Below are 12,500 nucleotides of genomic sequence, written 5' to 3' on the forward strand. Positions count from 1 at the left end.
AAATTAGTTTTCATTCATATGTAAAGTAGAACTAATTACCATTTCAAAAACTTTGCACTTAGACTCGCTTTGGAAAGGAGGCAGACATGAACTCGGAGATGGCCTATTCACTTGCAGAGCATGCTATAAACGACATGAACTCTTCGACATGAGACTATCATACCACGGCAAACGTGAACAAAGAGAAAGTCTTGAAAGATTAGAACCATTATTTATACTTGGCGAAAAAATGAATACATCACTTTGCAATGCAAGAGATGGGCTAATGAAATAAAAAAAAAAAAAAAGAGACTCCCGCCTGATAAGTTGGTTATGGCAAGCTGACGAGGCTTAACAAGGCCGAAGCAGCTGTCCATGACTGCCAATAGCCCTTTTCACGGTTAATTTGGTTTTATCAACGGAGTTGATAATGTAAATTGGCCACCGTACAGAGATTCTAAAAGCTGACGTTTCGAGCGTTAGCCCTTCGCTCGAAATGTCATCTTTTAGAATCTCTGTACGGTGGCCAATTTACATTTATCAACTACGTTGATAAAACCAAATTTTTGTATACTACTTCCCCACCGACGCAGCACCACAGTTTCTTTAGAAACTACCCCTTCATTCTTTTCACGGTTAGTTTTTCTCATTTGCATTACAATATAATCTAGCATGTATGTGAAGCAATTTCGGGCTATTTTGCAGTTTTAACCCGAAATTTCCTCGCATCCACGTTAGATTACAGTGTAATGCAAAAAAGAAAAACACTTTGTGAAAAGGGCTATTGACCAGGTGAAATGGCTGTGCGCATGCGTGATGTGTTGGCCACACCGGGTTAGTGTTATGGTGTGTTCACCTTGCTTTTAATATTGATTTCAAGGTGCTAACAAACAACAAACTATTTCATTCACTGTACTCTGGTTGCCGTGTCGAACTAAAAAATGCCGTCAAGCCGTCGCTATACAGTGCAAGGCTGTAGCAATACTTCAAACCATAGTGCTGGGATTCCTTTGCATCGTAGGCGCCTGTTCTGAACGTTTTAAAGAGAGGGTCCTTCACGTTGGTAGATCCAAGCGGACAATCCGTCCTCATGCTAGTCCGACCGTATGGAACAAGGGACCGGAGAAGCCATACTCCGCACGATCGCATAAGAAGGTGAGTATCAATACAAGAATTTTTTTTTTCTTTTCACTGGTTTATAAAAGTTGCATACATAAGAGACGAAAACTGCGATCTCAGAACAGTTGATCTCGAGGATGTTGTATAAAGGGCTTAAGTGTACAAATGTGTTCCTCTGTCGAACTCTTCCATTCCTTCAACGCATCGGTCAACTTGCATACAGCATCTGCACTCTTCAGGTTTTACAAGAAACTCAGTTGGAAGAATTGCACCTGAGGTAAAAGTGGGATAGTGGATAGTTCAATGCATGCACATGTCTGCAAGTGAGATTTTCACGGTAACGTAGATTGTGTAAATGAATAAGCAATCTTTCCACTAGTTAACGGCCCAGAAAAAACGTTTCCTGTCTACAAGCGACACAAATATAACAAAGAGAATTACAAACCAGTTTTAGACTTCTTCTTGTCCAGAGAATCTACTCTAAAAAATCTTGTCTTCCTCTTCTTTTTGGGCCATGCACCTGCCCCCGATATTCAGCCGCTTCTTGCTCCGTGACAATCGGCTCGAGATTTTCGTAGGCAAGAAGTCGTCGCTCGCTGAAACAAAACTGTCCTCTGAGGGCTCGGAAGACTGTTCTTGACTGCTTTTCACTGGATTCACTGAAATAATCGGACATTTCGATCTCGGAGACGCTAGACAAATCTTTCAAATTGCAATTAAAAACGGAGGAATTAAACTCGAATGTTGAGCCTCTGACGTCATGATTAAGAAATCTTCTTTTCAATTGCGGGCTTAGTAATTACGGCCAAATTTTAGGACACTTTGGAACCGTTAAGGGGTTTGTTATCAATGTTCTTTTTCAATTATACATAGTAATCTTAACCCAACGGCATATTTTGTAGCAGAATAGGGTCGAAAGAAACCGGGCACTTTAAGCTGGTATGCAAATGCTGTCGTCGGATTAGTTATTGCTACAAAAAGAGTTCTTGCGGCATACAGTCACATCATCATATCACCACAGAGACAATTACTATACCAGAAAATTTGTGACCTAGATATCGTCGCTACAGGCTGCGGCTGACAGCTGATGATCAGTGCGGAATATTCCATGACAGCCAGAATTGACCTCTTTAAGGCCCGTTTAAACGGTTTCAACATTTGACCAACATTCTTCAATTAAAGTTGAACGGATGTTGGGCAAATGTCGGACGCAAAAGCAAAGTTGTGCGGTGGCCGTTCGAACGGTTACAACATTGCACCAACAAAAGAACCAACACTTTCGCGAAATTTGATTGCGAGGAACTAAGAACTAGAAACCAATCTCTCTCGTCCAGATAAACTACGCCATATTGACTTTTGCGGCCTGATGTGAGCATGCGTGTGTTCTGCTATTGTTGAACAGAGTGTTCAAAACGGTTTCAACACCATTCAACATTTTCGAGAACGAAGGAGAAGTCGAATCGATGTTGAGTGAAAGTTAAAGCCGATTTAAACTTGATTCAACACGCTTCAACAAGCTTTCAACATTTTTTACCCTTTCAACAATGTTGCACGACCTGTTCAAACGCACCCAACATTTGGTTCAACAAAGTGTTGAATGCATGTTGACGCAAATGTTGAAACCGTTTAAACGGGCCTTTAGCTTGCACGTTTTGTTTTCCATTTCAGACCACGTGATGTTCTGAAGGGAATTTTCCTCTTGTTTTTTCATAAGTTAGTCGTACAAAAGCACGTGCATACGACGATTTTTGAAGGAAACTGTTCTCTAGAGTAACATCAAGTGGTCTGAACTGTGAAAACAAAACGTACAAGCTAAAGAGGTCTATTGCCGAATTTGAATTTCTCATTGTCATTTGTTTCTGCGGGTCAACTTTATGTCAGATCTATCGTCTTAGAAGTGGGAGGCGCGGATCGAGTTGTCCGGGTTCGGGTCCTGGCCGGGGACATTGTGTTGTGTTCTTGGGCAGGTGTATAAATGGGTACCGGCGAATCTAATGCCGGAGGTAACCCTGCGATGGACTAGCGTCCCATCCAGGGGGAAGTTGAAATACTCCTAGTCGCTTCATGCTACAGTAGCCGGAGATAAGCGCAGGCTTGATGGGCCTTCTAGTCTCGTAGCAGACTTTACCTTTTTTCATCGTCTTAGAAAGACTGACAAAAATGGAAAGAGTGTAAAGGAATTTTTTTTTGAAACGCCAGTTATTTATTATCGATAGCAGCCTTTTGTTCCACTTTTTTGTAAACTTTTATTTTTTACAAACAAATTAAGTACATTACAAACTTTACTTATAAATCTACTAACACTATGACTAGTACAGCTTATACCAGTTGCGCAATCACTGAAAAGCTGGTATACTAGGATGTTTATATAATAGAGTTCTATAATACGAATCTATTTCTACTGTGGAACCCCGTTAATACGGTCATCAACCGGCCTAAAAAAATTGCCGTTGCCTTAAAACAGGGAGGAGTGTTGCTGACAGTACTTCGTAAATTAAATCGGCTGTCCGATTACCGTGTCACAAGCATTTTGGTTTTCTTAAATTAGCAAAGGTGGCCGCATTAACGGGGTGAAATTATAGAGGATTCTACTGAGTGTTTAGAATTTAGAATTGTGGACGTTGGCCGTATGTATGAGCGTGTGACCGCATTAACGAGGGTTTTCTTTAAGAGAATGTAAGGCCGTTTTGCTGGGCCAAAAAAAAAGTGTCCGCAATAACGATGTGACTGTATTACTGAGGTGGCCTTAAGGCGGGGTTCCACTGTATATACGAACTACGCAGATACTGACTATGCTTCTGCCAGCCAACAAATCTCACTAAATATACACTACTGCTAACATCACTCATTTATACAACAAAAGAGCTTTAAACAAAGCTTTAAGTCCTCGTTTTCCTCCATTGGATAATGTCAAAAGCCCATGACTATAGAAGCTTACGACTTCATTGTATTTGTGGAAGGGCGTTTTTACAGACCGAGTTATTTTTAGAATGATTTTCCCTTGAAACCAGACCTTTGCAGCCAATCCTACGTCTTGCATGAGAAATAAGTACCCATGAAATTGAGCATTGTAACTCTGGCAAGCCAGACTATTTAAGAACCCTTGTAAAAGTGGCTTGATCTTTTCTGTGGAAATGACGTTACATAGACGTTACATAGACCTAGTATTGGAGTTGTAGCTAGGATCCTGGTAATGTGGAGGAAAGAGGGATTGCTGCCTAACTTTAACTGTAATAGACCTTATTCATAAATGGCGGTCACTTTTGTAATTCTATTGTCCACGTGCAAATTAGCCTACCAAGCCTCATTTTAGAGCAAGAATTCTTTTCAATTCACTGTATGGTATCAAGGCTCGGTAGGCTAATTTGCACTTCGACAAAAGAATTATAAATTGACCGCCATTTATGAATAAGGTCTATGAGTTTCCAGTTTTAAATAAAGTAAATAAATAAATTAAATGAATATCTGCAGATTTTACTACAAGGGCAAGTACGATACAAAACAGGCTATTTCCCGTAAAATGAAACATTTAAGAACAATTCGTGTTGCCCAGTCGTGTCAAATAGGAGATGTGTCACAACTACAAAAGCATTTTGTAATAAGCATGCCACTTTCACGATGGCGTCATTTGATTACAACTACCAGAATTCAGTTTGTTTTTCTTTTCTGATTTAAATTTTGTATTTCCCAGTGGGGCAAAAATAACAAAAGCTCTAATTAGTATGAGACAAGCAAAACCTTAAGGATTCTGGTATTTTTAGTCAAATAGCGTCATCAAGCAAATATCCTATTCCACATCATGTGGGAGGAGTCTGCAAAGCGAAATCTGGTGACCAGCAACATGATTGTTTAGTTTCTTCAATTTTTTCGTTCCCAGGATACACCTATTTTCGCTCCAAAACAGTGATTCCTTCGGTCAACACTGAATAAAGACTACTTCTAACCACTTCAGAAAGAAGTGCAGTTGAAGTGAGTCGAGACCACTGCTGATCTCGAAAAAGGCTGGATCGAGCATCTATTCTTTCATGCGAAGCAGAACATAATATCAAAAGTGAGAGGAAAGCAATGTGGCAATGTTCAAAAAAACCATAGTTAAGTAGATCCCTTGAGCCAACAACGTATCACCCCAAGGAGGATCGCAAATGGACCCACAGTCCAAGTTGAGGAGAAATTGAGAGAAAGTTACAGGAAACTCAACACTGGACAACTTCTGGGGCAAAATGTAACTGCCCTGAGCGGGACGTTAATCCACGTCCTCCTGATCACTGCCCCTTAGGGAGTCCCACGTAAATTCCACACATTAAGTGATTAATCAGCCATGTTGCCAGCATTGTTGTCCTGATAGTGTAGTGGTCACCACACCCTACTAGTGATCAGGGGGACGTGGGTTCAAATCCCGCTCAGGGCAATTACAGTTTTCCCCAGAAGTTGTCCAGTGTTGAGTCTCCTGTAACTGTCTCTCTCTCTCCCAGAGAATAGTCACAAACATACGACGGCTGGTCAGAGTGATTGCGCTTGCGGAAAAACCTGTTTTGTCCCGGTTTTGTTGCTTTTGTTTGGTCGTTTTGGATCGAGGGATTTTAAAGCGCGTAGAATCCCTGGATGGGAAATAGATTTGATCAGCTGGCTGGGAAACCAACCAATTTTATCTAGCTGGCTGGGAAATTTCTTGTGGGTGTTGCTGGGAAAAAGGAACAGATAATGTTTTCCCAGCAACACTGAAAAACACCTGAAAATGCCTTAATAATTATAACATTTATTTTCATTAACTGGGGTATAATAATACATTTTACAACAAATTGGTCGTTGGGTGCCCCTGTATATTTTGAAGGAGGTTCCAGTTTTACCCATAACTTCACGGTCTATACGAAGCTTTAGCGCAAAAGTGGCCAAGATGCACCGGGAGAGTGAAGACAATGGGCTGTTCGATCGATCCAGTTTCTTCTAGAGATCAGTGGACATGACTGCTTATAAGAGCCCACAGTTCGCCACAAGCTGGCGGTTACAGAAAGAGTGCTGTCTGATTTAACATAAAAACAGCTTCAGATGATCACATGACAATAGCGAGCTTGAGCAACGAAAACGGCGACAAGCAACGAGAACGTTATCTCAAAATACAAATTCGCGTCATTTTAATCAGTTCGTGACTATTTCAAGCTTCATAGTCTGACAAGGAAGTGGTAGTTCTTCAAAAATTACACTGGTCTGAACGACACTTAATTTAGGGGAGAAAATGAAAATTGATCCTCAAGTGCTGACGTTCTTCATAAAACCTCAAATTTGGTCATTTCACGTTGTTGTTTTGCTGAAGACGGCAAATAAATGGACAAAAATGAAAAGGTGCACGTGCAGAGCGTGCTTTTGCTCACTAAGTATGCAAATGTGTGATGGTCTTATTGCTGTCGCCGTTGTCGTTGCTTAAGCTCCCTAATAGCAAATAACTACGTACTTCTGTGCATGTGCTTTAAATCAAAGAAGAAAAAACACCTCCACCTCATCTACCCCAAATGTTGAAGCTCCCGCAAGAAGAGAAAGCCTGTTCCGAACCCCTGCTGGGACAATGTAGTTGTTGCCAAAATTTGTGGATGAACTGGCCCAAACATTCGAATGCCTATTAATTCGGATATCATCGAGTCCAAACGTAGGGCCAAAATATACAACGTTAAGTATCGCATTCGAGGGATTTCTTACATTGCTTTTAAAGGGCAGCAGTCCTTCGGCGTTTCGTAGCGAGAAAATAAACGCCTTTTCTGTCGCACCGAATTTCCAATTACCGTTTTGTGGCGATTCTGAAAGAAGGATAAATCATTCATTGCACTTAAAAGTGGATCAAAAAGTAATGGAATAATAATAGGATAATTTATTCACTTTTTATTCACCTATCAACACTTTGACTCCTTACAGCGATAATTACGTAAATTCCCCTCAAATTTTAAACAATTTCCGGTGAACAAGTATTGAGAATGAGGAATATTATTAGTTGAGGGACATTATTTTGAAATAACACCAAATTCTCATAACTAGCCAAAAAAAAATCTATGGCACTAGTTAGGAGAATAAACTTTTATATCACAGGAGTGAAAGGACTTAAGGCCCTGAAATAAAACGGAAGCTAAACATGATACATCATGTCTTCAAGTGTCCCGTTCCCTCGAAATCAAACTGCCAATGTATCAAAGAGTGTTTGGATAAGCGCCATTTGAAAATTCAAAGGGATTAGTAAAACAGTTTCGTAATGGTTCTCCCAGAAAAATTTGGTGGCGTTGTGCGGCCCACCTTTTGAAACCCTTACCCGATTTCAGACCAAAATCCATTTCATACCCTATTTCATACCTGACCAAAAATTGTATACCTATTTTAGACCTTATTTTCAGATCTATTTCAACTGTAACACGGTTGGCTTAATAATTTGAGAAGAGCTTTGTTGAAGGTCTTATCGCCAGGAACCCATGACCAGGAGCCTACAATTCCCATACTGGGCCTGTGTCACGGCATTTTTACAGACCGATCTATTTTTAGACTACCTTCTCCGAAAAAATCTAAGGCAGTTCCGGTTCGGTTACACTATGACGTCAGGTTAATTTCTTGTAATTAGTCACCGGGCTCCTGTGGGAGTTCCATTTGCGTGAAATTCGATATTAAAATAAGTCGGTCTGTGAAAACGCCGTAACACGAACACAAAAGAGTTGTAGGCTCCGGGTCATGGGTTCCTGTTATCGCCTAATGATGAATTAACGAAGAAGATTCTTGTGAAAAAACATATCCAATTAAGACTTAAGTGAACAAACCATACCCTATTTAAGACCAAAATGTTCAAAATCAATACCCTATTTCAGACCAAGACGGATAACAACCAAACCCTTTGGGGCCGCACATACCTATATAGCCCATATAAGGGAACACCTCCCGAGATGGGGGGAGGGGGGGGGAGGTTATTGTAGTAAAGAAGATCACGATTAAGGAACACGTGATGACGTTTAGATGTCCTTGCATATTACTTCGTTTGAATGGGATTTTCTCCTTCTCTAAAATCCCATATAAAATCTGCATATATTTGACCTTCAAAAACAAGAAATTAAAGCGCATATTTTTGTCTTCCATTTATTACAATAGTCACTCCATATCCACCCCCTCCGTGAATTTATTACGAGCGTTCATAATGACAAGCCCCCAATTGGCTTGATAGATCAATTTGTGGAGCGCTGCACTGGTATATCGCAGAGGTGATGGATTCAAAACCCGTTCAAGATTGGGTTTTTTTAGCGTTTCCTTTCATTCCTGTCGAACTCTCATAGCGGAGCACCATTGGTAAGAAAATATGGTAACCAATCGGTTTCGAGAAAATTTGGTTTTTGTCACCGTACGACGGTACATACGTTCACCCCTCCATGCATGCCCAGTATCACGTGACCATATCGCCGTCTCAAGTTTAGAGCTCATCGAGGCGGCCATGTTTACAGTTTACAGCAGAGCGCCCTGGTTTACAGCGTACATCTTTGATATTGGACATCCATGTTATAGTCAATTGACACCTGTCAAAACAAGGTGTCCACTGACCAGTATCACGTGACCATATCGATATCAGCTTTTTAATTGACCAGGTTCTGGGTTTCGATTGGATCGCAGGCTCAAGCCAGGTTAACTTATTGTAAGAACAAATGACCCGGGATCTTCGTTTCAGGCCTGGCTAAATCTATTCAGGTGATCTGGTGACGTAATTCGGAGGACTGAGGAGAGAAATTTTAACGCCGTATCCCACAACCGCGCACGGCCTTATTTTCGAATTTAACATGGCAGAGGCGAAGTTAGATCTCGTCGGGTTTACTTGAATGTTCATTCAGTAACAGGAAATGTGGTAGCCACAGAATGATCTGTCGAGTTTTGGCGAAAGAAATACTGCAGGGAGTTTGGAAACAATACCTAAGGCCGCGCGCGGTTGTGGGATACGGCGTTAAAATCTTTCTTCCCAGTCCTCCAAATTACGTCCCTAGATCACCTGGCTACGGCAACAACAACGCCAAAGTGATCTGGTGACGTAATTTGGAGATTTAAACGCCTTATCCCACAACCGCGCGCAGCCTTAGGTGTTGTTTCCAAATTCCATCGACACAACTCAACAGATCATTACGTGTCTACCACATATCCTGTTGCTGAATGAATATTCAAGTAGACCCAACGAGATCTAACCTCCCCTCTGCCATGTTGAATTAGAAAATAAGCTCGTGCGCGGTTGTAAGATACGGCGTTAAAATTTTTCTTTCCAGTCCTCCGAGTTACGTCACCAGATCACCTGGATGTAATATATGAAATCTCTTTGTATTAACTGCGTCCATCGTCGTTCCCAGGCTTTTTCGAAACGCCCTTGCCCATGGGAAGGAGGTTGCACATCCTTCACGGTATTAAGAGCTCACAAAACGTCCAGTTACCAGTTGCCTTGGCTTGATAGCTCCATTGCAATAATCTGGACGGGGATTATAAATCAAGTTCGAAGCCGCGTTTTAAAGATTATGTACTTATTGAATGGGAGGGCTGGACGGGAAATTTGGCGCAAGGTCACCGCGTACGGACTGAGCGCAAATTTCCGTGCACCATGACCTCGGGTCACATATTTTTAATTTCTTGTCTGGCCCGAGCTTAACTCAGTTAATAAGCATTTTATCATATGAGATCTTAACAATATTTATGAGAGAAGACGAACTTTGAAAAAATGTTACAAATTTGAACCGAAAATTTATCTGATATGTTGTTGCTCTTCTGGCAGTAAATAACTTCGATGTTTAGAAGCGACGAAATCATTTAAAATCGTGTGTATACAATAAAACAAGAAATTTACTGCAGTAACGTAAAACCGTAATTTAAAGATAGCTGAACATTGAATACCCACCCCAAGGGATATCTGTAAATCCTCCAAACACGAAATCGTTTTTCTTCACAATTGTAACCGTGTTGTTTTTTCCATCGCAATTTCTGTGAAACGTTGTATCATAAATTCCGTGGATCGAACTTCTGTAACAGAGTTCCCACCGGGAGTCATCTCCAATGACAGGCGACAGAAACATTGCAAGATTGCACAGATAAAATCCATCACTGGCTAATATCACTGAATTCATCATAGCTGGCAAGTATTTTGATAAGAAATTAAGTTAGATGAGTAAATATTTCCAAGGATCGTTAAATGAGATGATACAGCGCCCAGAATCGTGCATACGGAACCCGCGCCCGCAGTGCGCGTGGCAGTCAAAACTGTGCTATCCTGTCAATCATTTGCCCGTTTGACGATCGTTAAATGTGATGATGCAGCCCCCAGAACCGTGTATGGAAACATGTGGCATTCCCAATCTTCGAAGAGGATGAGTGGAGAGATTACATTCGCCATTTATGGTTCTCTTCCAATGATATTTTTTTTCAATATAAATTTAGCTCGTGGAGATGATGCACGGTTACTTTCAGAAAACACCTAATTGGTTATCATTGGCTGTGCGACCATGGGGACGAGAGTTAATCTATTTCCCAGAGCTCCCACGGTCATTTCCATTGAGAGAATAAGATCTGGGTACGAGATTAGAAGTAACTTTTACAGCATGGCACGAAGCTTGAAACAGATTGGAAAAAAAAAAGAATCATGGAGCATGGGGATGTGTTCTCTCTCCTCATCATCTCTTGGTCCTTGCTATTACTGGCTTAGTTTAATTTGATGAAATTACCTTTTCTCGAGAAAAATTCCGGTCCGGTTTGCATGAGGGCCGATCAGTTCAATTCCAAGGTTAAGCATTGCGTAATGGGTGAATTCATAGTATCTTATTACCTGACATTTTTGCGACAGGTTTATATCGCGATTTTGATGTGCGCATATTTCGCGACAATTAAATTACACGATTTTGCAAAAATTATATAATGCACTGGCGGTAATACTTCCCTTCCAGTAAATACATCCTTATCCTTGCCCTCTCCCATCCTTTCAAGACATAAATTCCCCCCCCCCCCCTCCTCCCTGTGCAATGCTGAAGAAGTTATACTGTGACATTTCCGCCAGCCAAGTTGCATGTATTTGTTATAGTTAAATTTAAATTCAGGTTAGTTTTAATTTCAACCTAAGTCATTTTAATTTCTAACTAGGTTGAAATTGAAAGTAGGAAACATCTGCAAGGAACATTGTAAAGGGAGGGTGGGGTACGATAGTAGTACTGGAGAAGATCAGGAAGGGATAGGTGAGTAGAATTAAGGGAGAAAAAGATGTCTTGCTGTTTTTAGACTCCCTAAAAAGATCCAAGCCCCTGCTTTTTAACTACACCCCCACAAAAAGAAAAACCCATTTTTCAGACAGTTGATTAAAACTGAAACCAGCTAAAAAAATTAAACTGGTTTCAAAAGAAAAACTTTATTAGACTGGACTTTACCTGGGCAACCTGTTCCGTCTCCTCCATATCCTTTTTTGCAAGTGCAATTGTAAGATCCTATGATATTGGTACAGGTGGCATTCGCGAGACAGTTGTTTTCAGATGAACACTCGTCAATGTCTGGAACCAAATGAACATAACAAAGGGAACTGGAGGACTACACTTTCAAACAAAGCACGACAACAAGGTGGATGTGTGCGAAAACATCGCGTGACTAACGGGCATGCTAGGGGGGCAAAACAAAACTGTAAGCATCAGTCGCGATAATACCTTCGTTACATCGTTTTCACTTTACCTGAGCAGTTTCTTCCGTCTCCTGTAAATCCTTCTTTGCAAGTGCAATAGTAAGATCCTTTGGTATTCGTACATGTGGCATTCACGTGACACTCGTTTTCAGACGAACACTCGTTAACGTCTGGAACAAGTTAAACATCGGGAAAAATCAATAGTTAGTTATTCAAGCTCTTTCAGTGAGAGTGCGTCTTTCAAAGCTCCTGTCTGGATCTTGCAATAAAAGCAATCTACTACCGATCTCGCTGTTAACTAGATTTCTGTCGGCACTCGTGATGGAGATGGAATTAGATTAAAATATCTATTAACATGAAAAGCATGCCATGCTTCTTGTCGGTAATATCTGGGAACTTTTATTTGCGAAGTAAGTATTATACACAGCCAACCCAAAAATTGAGCTACTTAACTGCATTGAAAAATCCTATATCGATCGCATTTCTGAAAGAAGCTCTCAATTTTCTGCAAGTTGCTGTAGATTAAATTCTCCTGGTAGAGACGTTTTCAACTAAAATCCCTTTGTTTTGGACCAGGTCGTCCCAAATGTATATGTCTGAACAAGATTAAGTGAATGATTCAAATACGATTAGAGGCTAGATATCAGCTATTCAACTTTAAATGGCACGCCGTTCGATTCTTTGGCATCCGTCAAATTACTCTCGGAGCTACGTGGCTGAAACCGATTAACAGAACATTTCGTAAGGCTCAACTTGTTAG

The 12,500-nt window shown here is 40.8% G+C and overlaps 1 protein-coding gene across 1 annotated transcript in view; it reads right to left on the minus strand.

Moving 5' to 3' along the window:
- Window positions 1-5,575: 5,575 nt before the first annotated feature.
- The window catches only part of LOC138057530 (pro-epidermal growth factor-like), a 30,486-nt gene continuing 23,561 nt past the window's right edge, over window positions 5,576-12,500 (minus strand). Inside the window, exons 4-7 of the mRNA XM_068903522.1 lie at window positions 11,791-11,910; window positions 11,496-11,615; window positions 9,983-10,213; window positions 5,576-6,887 (exon numbers count right to left, since the gene is read on the minus strand). Of these exons, the coding sequence (XP_068759623.1) occupies window positions 6,568-6,887; window positions 9,983-10,213; window positions 11,496-11,615; window positions 11,791-11,910 (791 nt within the window). The 3' untranslated portion in view covers window positions 5,576-6,567. The remainder of the gene's footprint in view (window positions 6,888-9,982; window positions 10,214-11,495; window positions 11,616-11,790; window positions 11,911-12,500) is intronic.

Source organism: Montipora capricornis, chromosome 7 (assembly GCF_036669925.1).
Source record: "Montipora capricornis isolate CH-2021 chromosome 7, ASM3666992v2, whole genome shotgun sequence".
NCBI lineage: Eukaryota > Metazoa > Cnidaria > Anthozoa > Scleractinia > Acroporidae > Montipora > Montipora capricornis.